We start from the raw sequence: 25139 nt of genomic DNA on the forward strand, positions 1-25139 counted from the left end.
GACACACAGCACATAAAGTCGTTTTACTTCCACACGAGTCCTCACAAACTAATAACGGTTCTCTTGTCCTCACGCTTGGGCTTTAGAAAAGTACAGGTTACAGTCAGTTAACCTTTTCACAAAGCTAAATCCGCGAGTTAATGTTGTCGTTATTTGTTTAATAAAGCATTATGAACTCGGGTTTTGGAGGAGCATATTACTGTTACCATTTGATCGTGATTAGAAGCCGTTTCAGTGCACGTGTGTGACAGTAGGAATAAATTGGTTCTGTTGACTGCATGTGGACACACGTTTTTGGGGAGCTGACGAGTGGAATGAGATTTGTTTCAACACAGGTCCCCAACCGCGTTGATAGGGTCAATCAGTTGAAGTACACCCAGTATTTGAAGTATGTGTGGGTTTTAATAACTTTACGATTAACGGAATTCTCTTGGGGGAAAGTGTCTGCACCGTTGATCAATCCTTCACATCGTAATTATTGCTGTACTTCCACCGTGTCTAAATATTTAGCTGTTTACTTGAAATGGATTGGTTTTCAATTGTGTTTTTGAACTTCATATGCCCTGACACCAGTGATAACAAGTGATATATAGACATGCACGAATTTTATTACATTTAATTAAGCATGGTATGATTTTGATCACAGGCTCACACAAGTACAAATATATACAAGACTTAGTACGATGACTGGTTTTTGTTGTTGTTGTTTTTTTTAATGTTTTTTTTTATTGTTTTTTTTTTTTATTTGTTGGTTGTAGGGGTCAGGTGTTTGAGGCGCGTGTGCAGGGGGCGGGTTTCGGGGGTCAAAACCCCTGCCTGCTCTTGAAAGCAATTATTTTTCTATTGTTTTTCAATGTATTTTCCGGGAGAGCATAACTCAACCCCCACTATAAACTTCACTCGCCACAGTCTATACCCCTAGCCTAACAAAAATTCCTGCACACGCGCCTGGTATTTGTGTGCGTGCGTGGTTGCGTGCGTGCGTGCGTGTGTGTTTGAAATAATGTTTATTATTATTATTTTTGTTTAAATTTGTTTGTTTTTTGTGTTTTTTTCATTTTAATTTTCATGCGCGTCTCAAAAGCATAGTGTCTTGTCTGGAAATAGAACCAGCGTCATCCGGGTCACATTCTATCCCGGAAGTACTATCATCGGAGGTTTCCGGTCGACACATGATCGCACCTCTAATGTCGTGGTACGTCAGCCAAATGAAGGGGAAAGCAAGAATCTTGGCTGCTCGCAACCACACAGCGATCTTGAGTCCATAGAAAAAATCCAAACAGTACGTATCGTTGCATTCCGACGTGTACTTCAGCATTGCAATCACGAAGTACGGCACTTCCGGTAAAATGGCGAACACACTAACAAGAGTCACAATTCTGATTGCTTCATTTCGAAGGTAAATCGGTTGCAGTTTGCAGTTGTGGCCAATGAGTGCGTTTTCGCGTATCTTGCATCCGAAATGTCCCACAAGCGTAGCGACGACGAAGAGAATGATAGCTGGAATGGGATAGCTGAACACGTGGGCGACTAGCACATACATCAAGTTCACTTCGATCACGCAGCCCATTTCGGGGTCTCCCTTGACGTAGCCTCCAAAGAACAGAGGGATGATGATGATGCATCCTAGGACCCACGGCACCACCAGCAGGACGACTGACAGGACGATCTGAAAGAACTTGAAAGGTGGAGGACGTTGCAGGATGAAGGCGAATCTCTCCAGACACAGAGCGAGACACGTCATGATGTTCAGGTGGATCTGGAGGAAGTCATTAAAGGCCCGCACGGCCATCCTCAGGTTGCAGTTCTCCTCGGGGGTCTCGAGGATCAGGTGGATCACCGTCGGCATGATGAAGCCGCCCATCAACAGATTGGTCAGGCAGACGCTCACTACGAGAAGGTTCTTCACCTGGGTCCGCAGACATTTCTTGGCCAGGATGAGCACGATGTAGAAGAGGTGGATTCCGATGGCCACCAGCGACAAGGTGAGCCAGATGATGTAGGTGGCGTGCCAGTTCTCCAGCCTCCCTTCCTTGTCGTCTGCTATAGCCCGCTCCAGTTCCCGCCACTCCATCTATAAAACAAGATGCAGAAGGTAGTTTTATTTTAGTTTCCACTGAGTATGACAATAGCATGCAATAAGAAGAAGAAGAAAAAGAAGAAGAAAATGCGCGGTCGGTCTAAAATCGATCCCCATCGGTAGACCTATTGGGCTATTTCTCGTTCTTGCCAGTGCACCACGACTGGTATATATCAACGGCCGTGGCATGTGCTATCCTGTCTGCGGGATGGTGCATATAAAAGATCCTTGCTACTAATTGAAAAATGTAGTGAATTTACTCGCTAAGATTATATGTAAAAATTACCAAATATTTGACATCCATTAGCCGATGATTAATAAATCAGTGTGCTCTAGTGGTGTTGTTAAACAAACAAACTTTTTAAGACTAAAACTGCATTTTATTTTACGCTTGTATGCAAGAAGTGATATACGACCAAAAGTCATATCATCACGTCCATTGAAACCTACAAAACCATTAGCAATTATCTTAAAAGTATCTCCGTACACGTTCCCTGTCCCGAGTCAGACCCCCGATCCTATCGGAGGCCGGACTCGGGATAGGCGTGTTCGAAACCCTAGTGGTATATAGACACGTTAAACCAGTTACTAAGCTAAGCATACACGTTTATACCAAGTCCGTGACATAGTTACATGTCAGTGGATACAAACATGATATATTTCATCCATCCACGTGGCTAACAAAAACACTGGTCGGTAAATACAGCTAGGTAACCTATCATCATTACTGATATTTACTAAAATAACATACATGTGTGTGACTGTAAAGTGTTGGCATAGTTTCAAATGCGCAAATCGTTATTTTAATATATCTGTTTGTGTGTATGAACAAGAACGGATATGGAATTTGAGAATAACTTGACAACAGTTCAAAGAACAGTATTGAATACACATGTATGCAGTTGATAAAGCGCCTGTTGCGTGCCACTGTTAAACACCAGTTAACAGATTATTGCTGCAAATTACGACATTATATATATATATATATATATATATATATATATATATATATATATATATATATATACATATATACACACAGAAAGACATACAGACACACACACACACACACACACACACACGTAGAGAGATGCACAGGCGTATGTGCGAGTAGGGTGAGGTGGGTGAGGTAGGTAGGGTAATGCAATCAGTAAGTCAGTGTCTCTCTCTCTCTCTCTCTCTCTCTCTCTCTCTCTCTCTCTCTCTCTCTCTCTCTCTCTCTCTCTCTCTCTCTCCCCACCCCCCCAAAAAAAAAACTTTGTCATACAGCTTGCTCATTTGTCATTCTTTTAAAAAAAGGGTCACGCCATATATTTGCCAGGTGTGAATATCTTATGAGTGGTATCCACCTGCCTGTACTGTATTTAACTAATCGCAATAATGATAGCAAATGCGCTTGTTTTGTACACACCCTTTATTTGTTGACGGAGAAAACTGAGAATTATAACAGCTATTCAAAGGATTACTACATCAATACTGGTGAAACGTTTTAATACGTTTCTGCAAAGAATGCGCCATGCAACAAGTGCTCCTATAAAATTTAAAAAAAAACAAAAACAAAACCGCGACACGACCGCTCGATGTACTGTACAAACACACACACGGACTTTCCAACGCCGTTCTATAGCACATTCTGTAAAGGTTTCTTATTCTGTCTAGACTACACTGTTTGAACAACGTGACAATCCATCGGCATGTTTATACAAGTCATGGCAACGAACCCACCCCCCCCCCCCCCTCACACACACACACACACACACACACACACAGATACACACACTTCCAACACAAAATACTCCCACCAAATTAAGACGATGGTCAGTTGTTCAACTCGTTCCATTTATCGTGCTAGTAAGTGGAAAGGAAAAGAAAGGAAAATAAGGTTTCTTTAATGGCCACCTCAAAACATGATTATTATTATACTAGATGTAACTCGTGCTTAGCGGGGAAACGTTTAGATGGAGTGTGGTAGCCTTGCACTGGGCTTTCCGTGTAGGTAAACATTACACTGTATATAGCTGCTTCTATGTTACGCCACAAAGATGGCGGCTTCCATTGCCGTCGTTGTTATGAAATTCATCTTTGTACGCAATATTTAGCACGATGTGTGTACAGTAGTCGGATGGCCCCGAGTACAAAAAAGTTAAAGTTTGTTTTGTTTAACGATACCACTAGAGCATATCGTGAGTACAAAAAGATACTTGCGAAGTGCGGCATCGGGTAAGTATAAAGTAGTACAGATCAAAAGAGGAGAAGCGATCAGAACGATCGGAAATGTTAAAACAGCCTTTCGTATTATATTATAGATTAAACTACCGTTATTTCGCCCCCCACCCACACCACGGCACACACACCACCCCAACCCCACCACGGCACACACACCACCCCAACCCCACCCCACTTGGTCTAGAGTGAGAGGGGAAAACTCGCTATCGCTAGCCAGACTAGGGGAGGGTTAGTTGAACCATCCCTTCCCATTTCTTTTTAAAAAGAGAAATTCTGACATGGGCGACACCTACTGACAGCTTGTGACCTACTTTGCTCATGCAATATGGATGAATCATCTTGGCCATTTTTGTAAAGTTTGCGAAGGAAAAGATATGTGTTTACATGAAAAGGTTGATTTCAACGTATGAGATATGTTGATTCCTATTACAATAATTGTAAATAGTGTGCATGTTCTATAAATGGTGATAAACAGTCTAATACTTGCGTGTCTTTTCAAGGCAAGTTTGAATCCATTGTGTGACAAAACGTTTCCTGTATTAAGCAAAATATAAAAATGGTGGGAATGCTGTAAATTGTGCCACTGCGACTGGGATAAGTTGTGTCAGTTGGGGCTATTTGTGTATTTTCTGAGGGCTCTTCCTAGTTGTTATCTTGAGCTCCTGGTCTTGCTGACCATCTTCCCCCTGTTTTCACCCTGGCCAGAAGGTAGGCCTTTGTAACAGGGAATGGTGAATAAAAAACAAATGATAATTTTTTTTTTAAATTACATATTAAAGATATATTATTGTTTTATTTCTTGTTCTAGCTAATGTACCACGACTAGTACATATATATCAAAGGCCGTGGTATGTGCTATCATGTCTGTGGGTGGTGCATATAAAAGATCCCTTGCTACTAATGGAAAAATGTAGCGGGTTTCCTCATTAAGATTATATATCAAAATTACCAAATGTTTGACATCCAACAGCCGATGATTAATAAATTAACGTGCTCTAGTGGTGTCGTTAAACAAAACAAACTTACGGTTATATATTACTGCTTAGAATACAACGTCGCTGAACTACGTAAACCTCGTGTCTACATTGTTTATGTTTTTCAGGAGATAAAAAAAAAAAAACCTGTTTTGTTACGACCTGATTCGGTATAACAAAGGGCTCTTAAAGAACTATACAAGTTTTAAATGTGGGTTTTTTTCTTCATGTTATAGTTCACAAGAGCCATGTGTTACATAGTTTGTCTTAGTTCAGCGACGATAAGTATGTGTATAAACACGGTGTTTGTTGTCCTAATGTTTCTACTTGCCGGATTGTAGCTCCCAATAATGTCGTACATACGAAACAATATATATTAAGAACAAACTGAATAATAACTGCTACAAACATCAGCACACGACCGCAAACACATGGGTATACAGACACTGATATCCTAAACAAGAAAATGTATTCAATATGTAATTTTAGTCGCTAAAACGACTGTTAGTTGGACACATCTTACAATGGCTGCAAACTGTGGGCAGTCCCTTTAAGTCAAAGAAGTAGCGGTTCCCGAATTTGTACTAGTCGTAAACATGCTTGATAAACGTTGTTTACGCTTTAAGTTGTGTGGCATAAACAATAGATCATAGCGTGCAGTCTGCTGTCGACAATAAACATTTTATTGCAGAAAGAACAAACGGATCGGGCGCTTGTAAGTTTGCTAACTTTATGGGCCCGCTCCTATAGACAACTATATAAACTGAAAGTGGAGACAGTGTTACAAACTGGTATATTTAGTCGATGTTAATATATATATATATATATATATATATATATATATATATATATATATATATATATACAGTGAAACCCCTCAATACCGGACATCCATGGGACCAAGTAAAATGTCCGGTTTTTAGAGGTGTCCGGTTTTCAGGGGTCTGCCTGAACGGAAATACCTTCCGTTCTCCATAAAATAGGGAAAGTGTTAAAAGTGTTTTAAAACAAGAACAACCAGAATATGCTGAAAAATGGTGCATTTATGAGCATTTAGAAAAATAAAAACGACGGAGAAACATATGCTTTTGCTTACTCTTTATTTCGCTAAACAAACGTTTAAAAAAAACCCAACTAATTCACACAATAGGAAGGCAGCAAATTAAATTCCCTGTTATTTGTGTCAATCTTTGAAGCAAATCATGAGACATGTTTGTGAAGGATCACATTTAAGACCTTAAAACACACTCGTAACTGAATAAAGACATCTAACCCAAACCCGAACTCCGCTAATGTTAACCATAATTACAACACAATCAATGTGTTTACAGTAGTTAACTCCATACCAAAGCTTGCGATCAGTCCTTTTAATTGTTTATTGTCAAGTTGCTAATCTTACCAGTTGAGCGGTACCTGTACTGTATGCAGCGGTGATTACACTGATAACAGCGATCTCGAGCATGCGCATATTGCACTAGCCATCGGTGTTCACAGAAAGGTGGGCGCCATATTGATTGGTATCAGTTTGATCGTCCGGTTTTCAGGGGTAGGATTTACACTAAGTTGACACATTGGGACCGAATTGTTTGTCCGGTGTTCAGTTTAGAGGGGTTTCCGGTTTAGAGGGGTAAAATATAGTGTTAAAAGATGTGTAAATCACGGGACCGCGGAAAACGTCCGGTTTTGAGGGGATTCCGGTTTAGAGGGGGTCCGGTGTTGAGGGGTTTCACTGTATATATATATATATATATATATATATATATATATATATATATATATATATATATATATATATATAAAAGAATATTTCAAGAGAAAAAAAATGAAAGAAAAGTAGTAAAGTAGTACCTGCAGTAAAACACTCGTTATTATTCAAAATTAATCCACGTGGCAACTTAAATTAGGCCTGTAACATATATTATATTGATCTAAATGAAGAATTGTATAATAATCTTCATAGGCGTACAGGCTCCAATTTTTGTAAGGGGGGGGGGGGGGGGGGAGAGGCTGGGGTTTTGCCAGAATTAAACGAAAATGCCCAAATCTGGATAACAATTATCCATATTAGTAGTGCTGCCAAACAGCTATATAGGGTTGCAAACGAACCACTACTTATTTCCACATGGATGACAGTAGTGTGTGTGTGGGGGGGGGGGGGGGGGGGGGGGCGGCTATACTACTGATTACATCTAATTTTGCTGCTAGAATGGTGGAACTACATAGCAAGAAGGTCTCAGTTTAGCACATTTTGTCAGAATATCTATATAATATTTGCCCGCATTTAAGGATTTGCTCCTGCACTAGAGACGGTTACTCCACCCCCCCCCCCTCCCCCCCCCCCCCCCCCCCCACCCCCCCCCCCCCCCCCCCCCCCCCCAGCCTCGTACGTTTATGGTTATCGTAAAGAAAAACACGTCTGACTGTAGCCAGTGTCACATTATCTCTGGTGACTTAATATGTCAAATCACTTCTTGTTTTTTTCTTATCATCTCTGTAGCCACACATCACAATGCCTGAATAGCCATGCAATAATTTCAGGTACAATCCAGGTTGAACAAAGTACAAACATCAGTATGACAAGTACGACAACACATTGCATATACTCCATGTAAAGACACTGATGTTCTAAGCACAAAGATTAAAAGTAACATGAATTTTTTTATATATTTACATGCCCACAAAAACGTTACATTCAAATAACTTTTATTTATTATCAGTTTTATAAATCCATATTAGGCCAAACAAAATAATAGTTGTGATCCCGTTTACCCGAAAGTACCTAGACAAACCGTACGACCATATTTTTTTTTTTTTTTTAAAGAAAATCATTTTTTTAAATGTATATCACCAACAAGTGGAAATTTTTGTTTAACTTTTGCACAATTTTATACTGAATATTAAATATAATTAAACTTAAGAAAAACCTTGCTCTATTGCTAATTACATTTTAAAATAAAATAAATTAGTCTTTTAAAAAAAACAAAAGTTTATACAATGCCTACCTACGTTAAATAATTTACCCCAGAAAAGAAGAAGAAGAAGAAAAAAAAAAGAAAAGAAGAAAGACACAAGATTTGAGCCTACCTACCTACAGTAATTGTTCTGGCCTATGTGATCTGAACCACGCATATTATTATGTTTGGCCTTATTGCACAATCTAAAAAGGGTGATCGACAGGTCAACACGCAGTTTGAATCTATACTGCATCTCCATTTCTGTCCCGGGTCAATTCCCTGGCTATCCAGGATAGACATGCCTGTAACCTTAGTGGGCATGTTAAAAACAGTTCTAGCTCAAGCAGCTGGCCTCAGACTAGAGTTATCCACCCATTTGGTTGTCAAAAATACGGAAACTAATGCGAGAAAATATAGTTTTCTTGATATGTGATTAATGGCTGGGGAGCTGCTTAGTATACTGGATTGTTACACTGGGTTTGACAGGCAAGAGGATGCAGTTAGTGAATATGTGCACTTGGTTTACACTGGATACTGCATAATGTCCCCCAGAGCACATTGAAGTCATGCAATTTTTTTGAAAAATGCACAGAAATGGGTGTGATTCGGTCCCTCAGCCCACGTGTGTTTGTTTACATTGATATAACGCGGAAAAGAGCTGGACAACAGAGGTCGTCCTTTTGAGTGTTCATTGGGCCCAGGCAGGTAATGTTTCCTGTGAAATGCTAATGGCCTGGTGAAATTAATAAAAGTGCTACAGCCACTGGGGCTACATGAGAATACATAGTGAAATTAATTGTAGTCTGAGGCCAGCTCCATTTTCACCAAGGAATGGCTGCTATTCAAATGAATACACGGTGAATATTGCTTAATGTACTTTATATTTTTCGCCAAGGATTTTTGAGAAAAGCACTGTTTATGTCGATATACGTCCTGCGGTTTTTTTGTGTGTTTAAAAAAACAAAAAAAACAACAATATATACTCTTCAAAAAAAGAAACGCAAAAGGGTACAAATGGGTTATAACTCCGATTTTATGTTTCCTACCGGTTCATGCTTTGTGAATATAAGGTCATTGCATGTCCCAAACACATTCCCACGGTTACATTCGATAAAACGCAGCTACTGTACAATAAAGTTCCAAAATGTGAATATTCGCAAAAACGCAGCCACGTGCAAACCATGTCACCACTGCACGTGCGTTGTCTGCACGTGCAACATGAACACCGACAGTATAAAAGTGCAGGGTGTTCGCTTGCCTGGCCTCTGTATCTGGCCGACAGTTGACAATCCAGGACATGCCACGTCTCAGTGAACCGCAGAGAAACAATGCCATCGGCCGACTAGACGCAGGCGAATCCAGAACGGCCGTTGCCAGGGCATTCCATGTGTCCCCAAGCACCATCTCCAGACTGTGGGACCGTTACCAGCAACATGGATCAACACGTGACCTCCCTAGATCCTGTCGACCACGGGTCACTACCCCCGGGCAGGACCGCTACATCCGGGTACGTCACCTTCGGGAACGATTGACTACTGCCACCTCCACAGCCGCAGCAATACCAGGTTTGCGCAGGATATCCGACCAGACCGTACGGAACCGCCTACGTGAGGTAGGAATTCGTGCCAGACGTCCAGTTCGAGGTGTCATCTCAACACCACAACACCGTCGACTCCGACTGCAATGGTGCCAGATTCATCGACAATGGCCTCAACTGCGATGGAGACAGGTGTGGTTCAGTGACGAGTCCCGATTTCTGCTCCGACGTCATGATGGAAGATGTCGCGTGTATAGGCGTCGTGGTGAACGTTATGCGGCAAACTGCGTGCAGGAAGTGGACAGATTCGGCGGGGGTAGTGTAATGGTGTGAGCAGCCATCTCACACACTGGCAGAACTGACCTGGTCCACGTGCAGGGCAACCTGAATGCACAGGGCTACATTGACCAGATCCTCCGGCCACACATCGTTCCAGTTATGGCCAACGCCAACGCAGTGTTCCAACATGACAACGCCAGGCCTCACACAGCACGTCTCACAACGGCTTTCCTACAGAACAACAACATTAATGTCCTTCCTTGGCCATCGATATCACCGGATTTGAACCCAATTGAGCATCTATGGGATGAGTTGGACCGACGCCTCCGACAGCGACAACCACAGCCCCAGACCCTGCCCGAGCTGGCAGCAGCCTTGCAGGCCGAGTGGGCCACCATCCCCCGGGACGTCATCCGTACTCTGGTTGCTTCAATGAGCAGGCGGTGCCAGGCAATTGTCAACACACGCGGAGGCCACACCCGGTATTGACTCCAGATGACCTTGACCTTGGTGGTGTTTCCTATCACTTACTCACAATGGACTAGAGTGAATTGTGAACAATCCTGCAACATTTGGTAATTATCGGACTCACCATTCAATAATTAAATCAATTCTCCAAATGTTACGACAATGTGGTTTTGCGTTTCTTCTTTTGAAGAGTATATATATATATATATATATATATATATATATATATATATATATATTCTTGAGTTAATTATGTGAAGATTATATGTTGGCCCAATTAATTTTAGTTAGGCCTTATTTATCACAAATGAAGTAAAAGTTGTGAAATATGAAACTTGTATTTTTGAGACTGTAAAACATAACGAAATATAGAGCTTGTACCTCAAAGAAGGTCCTTTAAATGCATTATATCTAATACTTATTAAAGGGTAGTAGTTCTAGTTGGTACGTACATCTTTAAATGCATTATATCTAATACTTATTAAAGGGTAGTAGTTCTAGTTGGTACGTACATCTTTAAATGCATTATATCTAATACTTATTAAAGGGTAGTAGTTCTAGTTGGTACGTACATCTTGGATGATTTTAATTTAGAATTTGGACATACTTATAGTATGTAAAAAAACAAAAACACAAAAACACAAAAAAACTCCAAAACCCACCAATAATACTGTTTTATTTTACATTGGTTTATTCAAAAATATCAGTACTATTTTAAATACAACTACGTCTAAAGATTAAGTGTGTAGGTATTAAAAAAGAAAATGAAAACAACAAAACAAAACAAAAAGAAAGGAAGAGAACAAGAAACAAACAAGCCAAGAAGGGGAAAAACATTCACCTATTATTAGTAGTAGTAAATAACTATTTAAATCAATCATCATTTCCAAATAAATGACCATACTCTAAAGAAAGAAAGAAAGAAAGAAAAACAGAGGTGAAAAGTCTATAGCTATAATTACTACAGTTCGTTACAATAACATGTTTGATTCTAAGGGTTTCCTTTAGTTAAGTTTCATCTCGTCGCTAATATTACATAAACATATACATTGTATATGTTACAAGTTTTACAATATACTAATTCCCACCAATAATTTACCTTAAAGTTTTGAGAAGAATTCGCCATTGCATAACTCCTCAGCGTGTGTTACTAGTAACCTCCCGCACTAACCTTCTGGGTGGAACTTTGTGTCGCCGCGGCGATCGAGGCTGTCACCAAAATACGGACTCACAGTGCAGGTAGATAAACGACCCCAAGGCTCATTTCATACCGACAGTCGATTGATAGATTGTCTTAGCGCTACACCTAGACTTACACACTCCGTCAGGCTTTTACTGACGTGATTGAACGGGCCGTGACCGTGACACTAGTATTAACGTGCCTATATCCACAGAGGTTCAGGCACGCCCACCTCGGATTTAATCTCTGACATCGCCAGTGACTAACTAACGGGCCGGGCCCACTATCTGTATTAAAGGTATAGTGAACAACAAAAGAAACGCGGATATTAATCTAGTTTTCTTTGATATATTTAACATTATTATAATATGTTTGAACCCAGAGCGAGTTTTAACGGTTCAGTGGAGCCACTACACCGACTTCTCCGTCTCTCTTTCTTTCTCTCACTAACTCGCTCTGTCTCTCTCTGTTTTTCTTTCACTAACTCTGTATCTCTCTCTCTCTCTCTCTCTCTCTCTCTCTCTCTCTCTCTCTCTCTCTCTCTCTCTCTCTCTCTCTCTCTCTCTCTCTCTCTCTCTCTCTCTCATTTCTCATTACCTACTAAACCACTGTCCTGGACAGACAGCACGGATAGCTGAGATGTGTGCCCATAATAGCGTGCGTGAATCTTAATTGTATATGAGGACTAAAATGAATTGAAAATAACATGCGAAAGTCTGTTACGTGGTCAGTCGACCGAAAACTTAAACGTATCAACAGTAACGTTCTATCGTTACGGTTGATTAGTCCGTCTTTTGCAAGTTTGTAATCTGAAACATGTAATTAAAACGTTTATACAAATCGCAACCTGTGTGAAATAGATACCGCAACGGAGATAATATGTTTTTAATATTTGTATGAAATAGATACCGCAAGGAGATAATGTGTTTTTAATATTTGTAATCTAAAACATGTAATTAAAACGTGTATGAATCAGACAGGACTTGGAGATAATTAGACAAGTAATAACTTGAATAATTTGTTGTTGTAGGACACGTAACACGTGCAAGCATGATACCGGCCTCGATGGTGTCGTGGTTAAGCCATCGGAGATAAGCCTGGTAGGTACTGGGATCGCAGCCAGGTACCGGCTCCCACCCAAAGCAAGTTTTAACGACTTAATGGGTAGGTGTAAGACCACTACACCCTGTTTTCGCTTACTAACCATTAACAACAACTAACCCTCTGTTCTAGACAGACAGCCCAGATAGCTGAATTGTGTGCCCAGGACAGCGTTCTTGAACCTTAATTGGATATAAGCACGAAACTACGTTAAAATGAAATGAAATGAATGCAAGCATGATGGAGTACGATGATCTGCTGGGTACCGAGGGTAAAACTACGTAGCACTAAGATCACCTTAATGCATAAGGTAGCTATGCACTTAAGGTGATCTTAGGGCTAAGATCGCTTTGTGGAACGGGGCCCAGGACAGTGGGTTAGTTGTTAGTGGTTAGTGAGAAAGAGAAGAGGGTGCACTGGTCGTACACTTTACCCATTGAGTCGTTAAAATTCGCTCTGGGTGAGAGTCGGTACGGGGCTGCGAACCCAGTACCTACCAGCCTCATGTCCGATGACTTAACTACGACACCACCGAGGCCGGTCATGAACCTATTACAAGGAAAAACAAAATATTACACTACCAAGGCCGGTACTACGTACAGTTTAATCAATAAATAACCTGTGCGACATTGTCATTTTTATATGGAAAGGTAACTGCTGTTCAAAGGATATTTATGGTCTGTTTTCGTTTTACTATGTAGCTGATTTTCGTTTTACTACGTATCTTCATAATAGTTTCTGGCAGAACGCCTGACAATGTATATTGGTGTGACCATTTGACGCGCACAAAATTTTGATGACACTGTATCCTTTGAATCGTAACTAAATGTCCTCTTATCAGTTATCGAATTAACTCAGCAACAACCCTTTCTGGTGTTGTCATGTACACAAAAACACGAAGTGTCACAAACACGATAAACTGACTTTTAAACAATATGAACCAGATACACAAAATATATATAGAGAATACTACATAAGTGGCCGTTAGGTAAATTTAAAATATTAAAAAATGTCACAAAAAAGGGCACTTCGAACATGCGGGTAAACTGAATTTTTAAATACTATATACCAGATACACAAGATATATATATATATATATATATATATATATATATATATATATATATATATATATATATAGAGAGAGAGAGAGAGAGAGAGAGAGAGAGAGAGAGAGGGATGAGAGAGAGAGAGAGAGAGAGAGAGTACTACATGAGTGGCCGTTAGATATCAGTTATCTTACAACTGATGACGAATTAAAAAAAAAAAGTTATGAAAAAGGGCACTTCGAACAGGCAGGGATGGGGGGGGGGGGTGGGGCAGGGGGGGGGATGGGGGGGGGGGGGGGGGGCACGAAACCCCTGGAACCCCTGGATCAGCAAATGGGAATATTAAACATGGTTATTTTACCGTCCAAAATCGCAACGTAGCCAATAATCAATTATGTACCAAAATGTCGATAACAAATTAAAGTGTTTGCTAAAGTACTTTTCGAAACAAATTACAAGGCCTACATATTTTTCAGGTAAAATATTTTGTTTTTCCTTGTAATAGGTTCATGACCGACCTCGGTGGTGTCGTAGTTAAGCCATCGGACATAAGGCTTTTAGGTAATGGGTTCGCAGCCCGGTACCGGCTCCCACTCAGAACGATTTTTAACGACTCAATGGGTAGGTTAAGACCACTACACCCTGTTTTCTCTCGCTAACAACTAACCCACTGTCCTGGGAAGAAACCCAGATAGCTGAGGTGTGTGTGTGTGTGTGTGTGCGTGTGCGTGTGTGTGTGTGTGTGTGTGTGTGTGTATGTGTGTGTGTGTGTGCCCAGGACAGCGTGCTTGGGACCTGAATTGGATATAAGCACAAAAATAAGTTAGAAGAAGAAGAAGAACCGTTCATGTATGCACCTCTGCCTTTAAATTTTCAAAAATATCTGCTTTGAAATTTGTGCTAAAATGTTACATTATGTTACCGTATAAAAAACTGTTAACACTTTTGTTCTTTTGTATACAGAACGGAAGTCAACGGCTATATAAACGTAAGGCGGCCACCGATTTGACGTGTCGTCAAGTTTAATTAGCATACCTATAGCCGGGGGCTACTGTTTCAAGTTACAAGAAAAACGAAAGGTGAAAAAGGATCATGCATTGTAACGGGTTAACGTGGAAAAGGTTGACAGATGCGGCTATTCTTCTGTCACACCTACAGTGACTGGCTGAAACGGGTTTAAAGTCACGTAGCTTTCACCAATGATCGAAGGTGATGTTAATGGCTATAGGTACTAGTATTCATTTAATATGCATGTATCCATTTAAAGTTTAGACACGTCTACCGTGACAGGGGACCCACCCCCACTCTGCGTTCAAGCAAACTTTCTTCTTCTTTTTTCAATATATTTTCTGGAAGAGCATCACTCGACCCCCCCCCCCCCCCCCACCCCACCTATAAACTTTGTACACCAGTCTAGATATTCCCCTGCTAAAATGCCTACGCATGCGCCTGCTTGAACACAACCTCTGACTACACCAGTGCCTGATTTCCAGGGCAGAAGTTTGAGGTGGACAGAATTTGCAATGGATTTTGTTTTAGTGAAATACCAAGATCCATGATCGGACGTAAAATTAAAGGTCAAGTAAAAAAAACCTTAAATATGATTTGGAGCAATTAGGATGGGCTGCCCAAATAAAGTGTACTGGACTACAGTAGTTAAAAAACCAAAAACAAGTTCAGTTTTAGAATAGAGCATACTGGTGATGATGAAAGGCACGTAATAAATAAAACAAAAACAAGTTCAGTTTTGAATAGAGCATACTGGTGATGATGAAAGGCACGTAATAAATAAAACAAAAACAAGTTCAGTTTTAGAATAGAGCATACTGGTGATGATGAAAGGCACGTAATAAATAAAACAAAAACAAGTTCAGTTTTAGAATAGAGCATACTGGTGATGATGAAAGGCACGTAATAAATAAAACAAAAACAAGTTCAGTTTTAGAATAGAGCATACTGGTGATGATGAAAGGCACGTAATAAATAAAACAAATCTAGAGAGCAGTAAAAGGAATATAATGTGGGGTCTTCTCGAGCTAAACAAAATAGATACTTTTTCTATTTTTCTGAAGGAAGGAAATGTTTTATTTAATGACGCACTCAACACATTTTATTTACGGTTATATGGCGTCGGACATATGGTTAAGGACCACACATATATTGAGAGAGGGGACTCGCTGTCGCCACTTCATGGGCTACTCTTTTCGATTAGCAGCAAGGGATCTTTTATATGCAACATCCCATATCACTGCCTTTGATATGCCATTCGTGGTGCACTGGCTGGAACGGGGATCGATCCGAGACCGACCGCGCATCGAGCGAGCGATTTACCACTGGGCTACGTCCCGCCTTTTCTGTTTTTCGGAGGGAGGGAAGTGGGCAACTTATTCCTGTCCCACTAGACGATGTTGATGGTGATGATAGCTATGATAGTGCGACAGTCATGATGACGATGATAATGATGATGATAGTGATGATAGTAAAAATTATGATGGCGATTGCGATGATGATGGTGGAAGTGATGACAGTGACGATAATTTAAAACTACGTAGCTGTATAATAATGTTTCTTTTTAAAGTTGTCGGTTTTTAAACCGTTTCTTCATGATACACTATTAGGTATACCCCCCCCCCCCCCTCCCTCTCTCTCCCTCCCTCTCTCTCTCTCTCTCTCTCTCTCTCTCTCTCTCTCTCTCTCTCTCTCTCTCTCTCTCTCTCTCTCTATATATATATATATATATGTGTGTATGTGTATGTGTGTGTGTATATATATATATAATTACAAACTTTCCGAATTTATACGATTTACTGTATTCTGATTGGCTGACGTCACTAAAAAACCAAGCGTTATCCTTCCATAAACCTCATAAAAATACGTCATCACGGAAGACCAAGATCGATTGGAACTATTTTTAGCTCGATGACCCAGTTTTCTCGATTAAAAAAATAAGGGAAACTGGATGAGATATTCATGTTATATAAAAAAAAATTTTACAATATATTTTTTTTTTGTTTTTATTCTGTTAAAAAAAAACCCCAAAACATCCAATAGTATGTATACATGTATTCCTACGCTTATTTACAGAACATGGCTGACGGTAAGAACGAAAGAAATTATTTTTGAGTGTTTTAAGGTACACTTCTTGTACTGTTTGTAATTATAAGAATTGTTTCTCATTTTTTAGGAATTTATCGATGTATAAAAGTCACAAATGTAGTATAAAATCGCTTCGCTACGCTACGCGATTTTATACCATTTGTAACTTTTATACATCGATAAATTCCTAAAAAATGAGAAACAATTCTTATATATATATATATATATATATATATATATATATATATATATATATATATATATATATATATATACACACACACACACACACACACATGTAACCATAGAGTTACACACTAAATAAACGTAGTTTAAAATGCACCTTCTTTTTTCACATATAAATACACATAAATTTCACACGGGCTAAACCATGATCCATTTATATTAAACTACATTTAAACGCTTCATGGGAGAGGATACGACCGTTAGACTCTGTCTTGTAGTAAGGTGTCATTTTGAATATGATAAAGCTTTTGTCGTCCAGATTAGTTCCAATTAATTCTCGCTGTCACTATTTCGCTCGACCATGTATCGAGCACCAAATGGCTGTAATTTAATATGTGCTAAACAAATACTCCTTTCTCTCACCTCACTTACAACAAATTGTGCCTTCGCTCGGTGAGCACAAGTCACTTATTCACCTGTTCGAGCTCAACCAAGAAAATCAGCTTTACACTGATCACTAACATTAGAGATGTTATCAGAATATACATAAACTATACACAAACGTCAGTTGAGCGGAGTGACCTGGATCTTTTGACTAGTAAGGTGTTGTCACTTGACTCAGATTTTAAAGGGACTGTCATTATATCAATGTCGGGATTTAGCTCAGTCGGTCGAGTGCTCGCTTGAGGTGCTTGCGTCGCAGGATCGAACCACGTCGGTGAATACATTCAGCTGATTGGGGTTTTTTTTTCTTGTCCCAAATAGTGCACCACAACTGGACAAAGACCGTGGTATGTGCTTTCCTGTCGGTGGGAAAGTTCATATAAAAGATCCCTTGCTGCATGAGGAAAAATGTAATGGGTTTCTTCTGAAGACTACGAGTCAGAATTACCAAATGTTTGACATCCAATAGCCGATGATTAATTAATTAATTAATTAATGCGCTCCAAACTTTAACTTTATATCAAGTGTATTACATATGGAGCCTTTTTGATGACTAACACTACAGGTAAAAGATTATTTTTTTTGGTTAGAATATCAGCGGCTGTATACACATGGTCTTTGTAGTCCTCATGGTTATAGTAGTCCAAACCAGATTTTTCAATAATTTCTTAGGTACAAATTATATATATATATATATATATACATGTATATATATATATATATATATATATATATATATATATATATATATATATATATATATATATATATATATATATATATATATATATATATATATATATATATATATATATATATTATATATATATTAAGAAAAAAGCAAAAAGCAAATACTGCTTTAAACATTAGCCTCAAACATGTTGGATATAGAGACACTGGAGAAGGCCTAGTAAGTTGTATAATTTGTGCCTAATGATTAGTAATCCATTTGTTCTTTAAAAAACAATCAAATATGTTTCAATCAATTCAATATGGTATAGGCCTACTAAACAAGAAAACGTATTTAATATGTAAGTTTAGTCTCCAAAAAGACTATTAGACAGAAACATGTTACAATGGCTGCAAACTCAAGACGGTCAGTGTAACACTTAATTCACTTGTTCACTGAACATCGATATACATAGGCGTTAGAAGCAGGTGAGGGGGTGGGGGAGGGGAAGAAGCGGGGTGTTACTGGCACAAAATTATGAAGATTATGCACCCCCTCCCATTTGAATTAAAATATAACCGCCCTCGGTGGTGTCGTGGTTAAGCCATCGGACATATAATGCTTAGTAGGTACTGGGTTCGCTCCCGGTATTGGCTCCCACCCAGAGCGAGTTTGAACGACTCAATAGGTAGACGTAAAGCCACTACACCGATTTCTCTCTCACTAACCACTAACAACAAACTCACTATCCTGGACAGACTACCCAGATAGCTGGTAAGCCTAAGGTGTATGACCAGGACAGCGTACTTGAACCTTAATTGGATATAAGTTGAAATGAATGACTAACCCAATCCCTGTGGCTAGCGTCTTTCAACGCCCATGGTGTATCTATCTACAGCCTACAGGTGCCCGTAACCTCACGTATGTATGTTTTCTGGTGCGACATGTACTTACTGTGTTGACGTTGCTGTGATACGGTCACGTCGGTCACACCGTCCTGCTACATGTGTGGACACAACCTGTCAACAACGTGCACGTCGTGCCTGCCGGAGTTTAGCCAGGGTACACAGTCAACACCGCTCCGACTACGACTGTCAAGTCTTTGACCTACCTCAAGTACGCGGACTTGCACTGATATATAGGTAAATACAAACGGTGGACGGCGACTGCAGTGGTAGAAATAGCCGAGAGATAACAAAGCACGCATTGGAGCATCACAGGTAGCCAGGAAAGCGAAATGAGAGAGTGAGAGGAATGAAGATGTAGTACAGGGCCGTGCAACAATTATTACGTAACATTTGGCATTTTATAAATATCCTTCTTATCTTCCATGTGACGTTTTGTAACACTAAGACCCTTTCCCCCATTTTATATTACGTGACGCTCGTCAATACACGCCCCCTCCCTTTCGTATTATTATAATAAAAAAAAAAAAAAAAAAAAAAAACAGAAAAGAAAAGAGAAAAAACTCCATACGCATGCACAAATACACGTATTAGAGGCGGATCCAGATTTTTTTTTTAAAGTGTGTATGTTGGGAGATAGGGCGGGGTGGGGGATAGCGGGGAGTTTACAAAATTCTAAAATGGGAAACTAAGATATGCTGGGGACTCGGGGACATAATTCCTGGACAATTTTGAAATAAAAATGCGTAGAGACGGCCACGTCTTCAGGGTAATTTAATGTTGTATATTGTGGATGATGAATGTAAAAAAATGTGTGGGGGGGGGGGGGGGGGGGAGAGAGAGAGAGAGAGAGAGAGAGAGAGAGAGAGAGAGAGAGAGAGAGAGTCACAAAAGGAAAATTATTTTAAGATTTATATTTACGAATTATTTTATTATGCTATTAAATGAGGGGTTTCATACTGGCCTTGTTATGTAAAAGAAGTAAAGTTTGTTTTATTTAACGATGCCACTAGAGCACATTGATTTTTTATCTTATCATCGGCTATTGGACGTCAAACATATCGTCATTCTGACACTGGTTTTTTTTAGAGGAAACCCGCTGTCGCCACATAGGCTACTCTTTTACGACAGGCAGCAAGGGATCTTTTATTTGCGCTTCCCACAGGCAGGATAGCACAAACCATGGCCTTTGTTGAACCAGTTATGGATCACTGGTCGGTGCAAGTGGTTTACACCTACCCATTGAGCCTTGCGGAGTACTCACTCAGGGTTTGGAGTCGGTATCTGGATTAAAAATCCCATTGCTCGACTGGGATCCGAACCCAGTACCTACCAGCCTGTAGACCGATGGCCTAACCACGACGCCACCGATGCCGGTTTTGGATCCGATGGCAACTGTAAAGGCCACAGGAGGGCCGTTACAGTTGCCTAATAAGGACCTAAAACAAGTATAGGCCAATGTGAAAAAAAACAACATTTAATGACATTGTTATTAATCAACTTCTACTGGAATATTTGTGTACATTTCACTCACTGTTGTGTGCCAAATAAAATACCGTTATACATGAACTAAATGGAAGTGGAGGGGGGGGGGTAATAAGAGAGTTTTCTTGCCTCCTCCCCGCTAGTAACGGCCCTAATTATCACCCAAGTGCTAGTAGTGTCGTAAAAGGTTGTCTTATCTGCCCTTTAACATAAGTGTATGTTATCTCATTTTATTTGGTAAAGAGAACACCGGTTGTAGGTCATAAAGATAAAGTTTGTTTTCTTTAACAACACCACAGGAACACATTAATTTATTAATCTTCGGCTATTGGATGTGAAACATTTGGTAATTTTGACATAATTATAGTATTAGAGAGGAAACCCGCTACATTTTCCCATTAGTAGTAAAGAATCATTTATATGCTGAATAGCACATAAAACTGCCTTTGATCATAATATACCAGTTGTGGTGCACTGGCTGTAACGAAAAATAGCCGAGTGCAATGGGCCCACCGACGGCGAGGACTTCACCACTGGGCTACGTTTCTCTGATGTCCAGTCAGCATTTAAACTGATCTAAATTCATATTTGCGATCGTGTGTAACAGTTTTAAATTTTTGTAGACATCAATTTATATAAGGACAACTATCAACCTGAACGGCAAACCGTCATCGTTATCATAATTGTATTTCTGCACAAGGTATTTTTACAAGATTGTCACTGTTTCTACGAATCGGTTAGAAGTTAGCACTGCCACTCACCAAGACTATCCTTACAATGCCAGTAGGAGGACTGCCATCTAAACCTGCGAGAGAGAGAGAGAGAGAGAGAGAGAGAGAGAGAGAGAGAGAGAGATGGAAGAGAGAGGGAGCGAGAGAGATGGAGGAAGAGAGAGAGGGGGAAGAGAACGTCATAATCGTGAGGGAATAACTTCTGTGCCAGAATGATATGACGTTGTTTGAAATACATGTGTATTAATCTAACCTTGCTAACAACAACAATATCATCAACTGTTCCCAGGACTACATGTGATAAGACATGTTAATTTGTTCTACGGGTCAACGGTCAAAACAATATGACGTGCTGATCTGTCACTGTTGAGGTTTTACAACCAAAGATTGAGGGCGGTTTAAACAAAACTCCCCAAAACGTGTATTAAGGTCAAAATAACACCAGCAAAAAGGAAAAGAAACAAACAAAAAAAGAGGGCGGGGGAGGTGGAGATATTTATGGCTAACCACCACAAATTTCTCCACCAGCTCAGACTCAGAATGGTTTTATAGAACTCGCAAACGTGTATTTAAGGTCAATAAGCGAAAACGTTGATCTCATAAAGACCACAACAAGCGCAGCTTATGAATGGTTTAACAAAACCCAAAACGGAAACATATCTAGCTGACTTCATCGATCAAGTCTGACGCAACACATTACGGCGAAGGTGCTTCTCAATCTTGAAACGCTTTCTAGAGTCCCTTTCATAGAAGATTGTTATCCATAAAATTCAAATTAAAGAGATTACAGAAAGTTCGCCAACAAATAATGTTTTTCAATTTTGAATGAATGAATAAATAAATAATTAAATATAAATAAATAAATAAAATAAATAAAATAAATAAAATAAATAAAATAAATAAATAAATAGATAAAAGTTACAGGTATATAGGAAGTCGTGTCTTCAGTGTGGTGTATGGAATGAGTGGAGACCATATTGATATGAAGACGAAAATTATATAACGAATGGTATAAATCTATGATGTAGTCAACATGCATATTCATTCATTCATTCTTTCATTCATTCATTTCAACTTATTTTCATGCTTATATCCAATTAAGGTTCAAACACGCTGTCCTGGGCACACATCTCAGCTATATGGACTGTCTGTTCGGGAAGAGGGTTAGTGGTTACTTGTTAGTGAGAGAAAAGTCGGTGGCCTTACACCTACCAATTAAATCGTTAAAACTCGCTCTGGGTGTGAGTCGGTATCGGGATGCGAACCCAGTACCTACCAACCTTATGTCCGATGGCTTAACCACGACACTACCGAGGCCGGTACAACATGCATAGCTTGAAGTATCAAAGTTATGAATCTTATTGGTCGTATTGCATATGGTTACTGGTTTTTTTTATTTTTCTGTGTTCTTGGTATTATTTGTGTTGTTGTTGTTATTGTTTATTTGTTTGCTTGTTTGTTTGTTATTATTGTGTTGGTTTGTTTTGTTATTGTTTTGTTGTTGTTTTCGGTTCTGTAATTACCTTTCGCTTACATAAAGAAATCTTCATAACAAAAAGCCGTTTCTATTTTAAAATATTGTAAATTGGTTGGCGGTTTATGATATATCATACTTTTGTTTTGTCATATTAAGTTCAGCATCCAAGAGCATAAATAAAATATGTTACACGTCGCATATATTAACATGTATTGGGTACCATTTTATTGTTCAGTCTGGATATTTTAAAAAGAAAGATGAATTCTTAATTCTTTATATCAAAGTTACAATTTAGATTACGTTTGTAATATTTAGGCATTTAGAAGACATCATCAACTTATTTTTCTTTGCACGTGACGCGCCTTTCTCGTTTCCTTTAAATCTGTTTAATAATCTACGTCACATTCAAACGCAGTTTTAGTAACTTCGACAATTCGTAGCGGGACGCGACTGTGACATCCCCATCTAAGAAATTTTGTGTACCACGCATCAAAACGTTGGAAATATATTTCTGAACTTGTCTTCTGCATTATACTGCCAATTTTCTTGTGGACATATGCCTTTCTTTATTAAGATATATCTTTTCTACGGTTACAGATAATATTTGTTTTAATGTTTAGTTTTTAAAATGGAGACTAGATTTCTAAATTGGAAATTTAGGCAGTTGACGATATTGGTTAAGAAAATAAAACAAGTGAGCTTTTTGAAAATGAACTTCGGTTTGAATTTTGCATTAGTAAAAAATGGATATACAGGTACATGTACAATGAAAAGGCAGATTAAAAGAACTGTCTGCGATTATTATTATTTTTTAAATTCTGATCATTGTTCATATCAGACATTTATTCTGGTTTTCTAAATGTGTGTACATGAATGCTCTTAGAAGCTGGAATATCCAAGTTGTCCACATGTAAAACACGTGCTTAAAGTTAAATATTATTTCTCATGAGTGAGGTAACAAAATATTTCACATACGTAAGCCGATTTGAATGCTAAATATATCAGGATTATTTCCTTATGTAACCAGTTTAGCCACTTGACATTTCACTGTGTACACTCGATTTATAGCTAGTAACGTTTGTGTTTTGTTTACATACGTGAAACTGCAACATATGCGTACGACACACACACACACACACACACATATTGAGAGAGAGAGAGAGAGAGAGAGAGAGAGAGAGAGAGAGAGAGAGAGAGAGAGAGAGAGAGAGAGAGAGAGAGCTATAGCAGAAATGGATGTAGTATTGAATTACTATAAATTCCTAGTAATTATGATATCCTATACTTTAATTAAAGATACTGGTAGAACCAATTTTGAAGCCAAGAACAGGCCGTAGAACAGACGTACGGGCTCCCATTTTTGTAGGGGGGTGGGGTGGAGGCAGGCTAGCTTTTGCCCGAATTAAACGAAAAAGCCCGAATCAGGATAACAACAGTTATTCATATCAGCATTATATTAGCAAATAGCTATATAGGGTTGCAAACGAATCACTACGCATTTCTACATTGATTACAATTAATTTTGAGAGTAGAATGATGGAAATGGTTTCATTCATTCATTTATTCATTCATTATTCATTCATTTGTTCATTAATCCATTCATCCATCCATTCATTCAGTATTTATTTTAATACTAAATATGAGTTACAGACACAAAAATATTGAACCTGATTTTTCATCAGTACGAAATCAGGTGTTACCACTGTTCTACGAATAGCTCATGAGAGCATGCTGATGTTGTTTTCATTTAACACCTCATATATACCATACAATATCATGTTAAACTTACAGTTCGCTGCTCGGGCCGAAAATCCGTCGTGTCTGGACGTTCCATGGAATATTTTTTACTTTACTTCCAGAACAATCAACTTCAAGAACGCGTATTAATTGTGAAATTTCAATAAAAATAACTCAGAATTAAAACAGTTTTGAAAGATAACTGCGAGCACCCTGCATGATGACATCCACAGAGTGACAGTTGTAGCGGATTACAACTTATCCAAGTTTCCTATATGGCCAGCTCAGGTGTGTCACTGGAAACGTGCTCGGCTAGAATACCTGGACAGGCTATTTGCAATCAAGTTGTCGGTTTGTGCATACATAGCCTAATTTAGTCGTGACGCCAACAATCTTTTATTGGTTATCTACGTCCGCTTTAGGAGCAGTGTTCTCTCAAGTCGGGCTATAAAGCGACGAAATGTTTATACACGATTAACGAACTTTGAAAGGATTTCGTTTTTAAACAAAATATTTTGATGCTTTTGTGCACATAAAAAATTTGTAGAATGAGGTATTAC

At 39.1% G+C, this 25139-nt stretch overlaps 1 protein-coding gene across 5 annotated transcripts; it reads right to left on the bottom strand.

The window, feature by feature from the left end:
• Positions 1 to 592: 592 nt before the first annotated feature.
• LOC121385268 lies at positions 593 to 24903 on the bottom strand. Of its 5 annotated transcripts, none has more exons than XM_041515877.1 (2): positions 24632 to 24903; positions 593 to 2074 (listed from the first exon to the last, which is right to left on the bottom strand). In XM_041515877.1, the coding sequence occupies exons 1-2, from the start codon at positions 24674 to 24676 to the stop codon at positions 1067 to 1069; spliced, it is 1053 nt and encodes a 350-aa protein (XP_041371811.1). In that variant the 5' UTR covers positions 24677 to 24903; the 3' UTR covers positions 593 to 1066. The 5 variants fall into 5 exon arrangements, with proteins under 5 accessions (XP_041371811.1, XP_041371837.1, XP_041371820.1 ...); XM_041515903.1 differs by lacking the exon at positions 24632 to 24903 and adding an exon at positions 19199 to 19658; XM_041515886.1 differs by lacking the exon at positions 24632 to 24903 and adding an exon at positions 11618 to 11901.
• Positions 24904 to 25139: the final 236 nt, after the last annotated feature.

Source organism: Gigantopelta aegis, chromosome 2 (assembly GCF_016097555.1).
Source record: "Gigantopelta aegis isolate Gae_Host chromosome 2, Gae_host_genome, whole genome shotgun sequence".
Classification (NCBI taxonomy): domain Eukaryota; kingdom Metazoa; phylum Mollusca; class Gastropoda; order Neomphalida; family Peltospiridae; genus Gigantopelta; species Gigantopelta aegis.

Bases quoted from the DNA above. Each gene is read 5' to 3' on its own strand.
- LOC121385268 (XM_041515877.1), bottom strand. From the start codon at position 24,676: ATGGAACGTCCAGACACGACGGATTTTCGGCCCGAGCAGCGAACT. The intron at 2,075-24,631 runs GTAAGTTTAACA...CTTGTTTTATAG, and splicing joins TTCGGCCCGAGCAGCGAACT to ATGGAGTGGCGGGAACTGGA.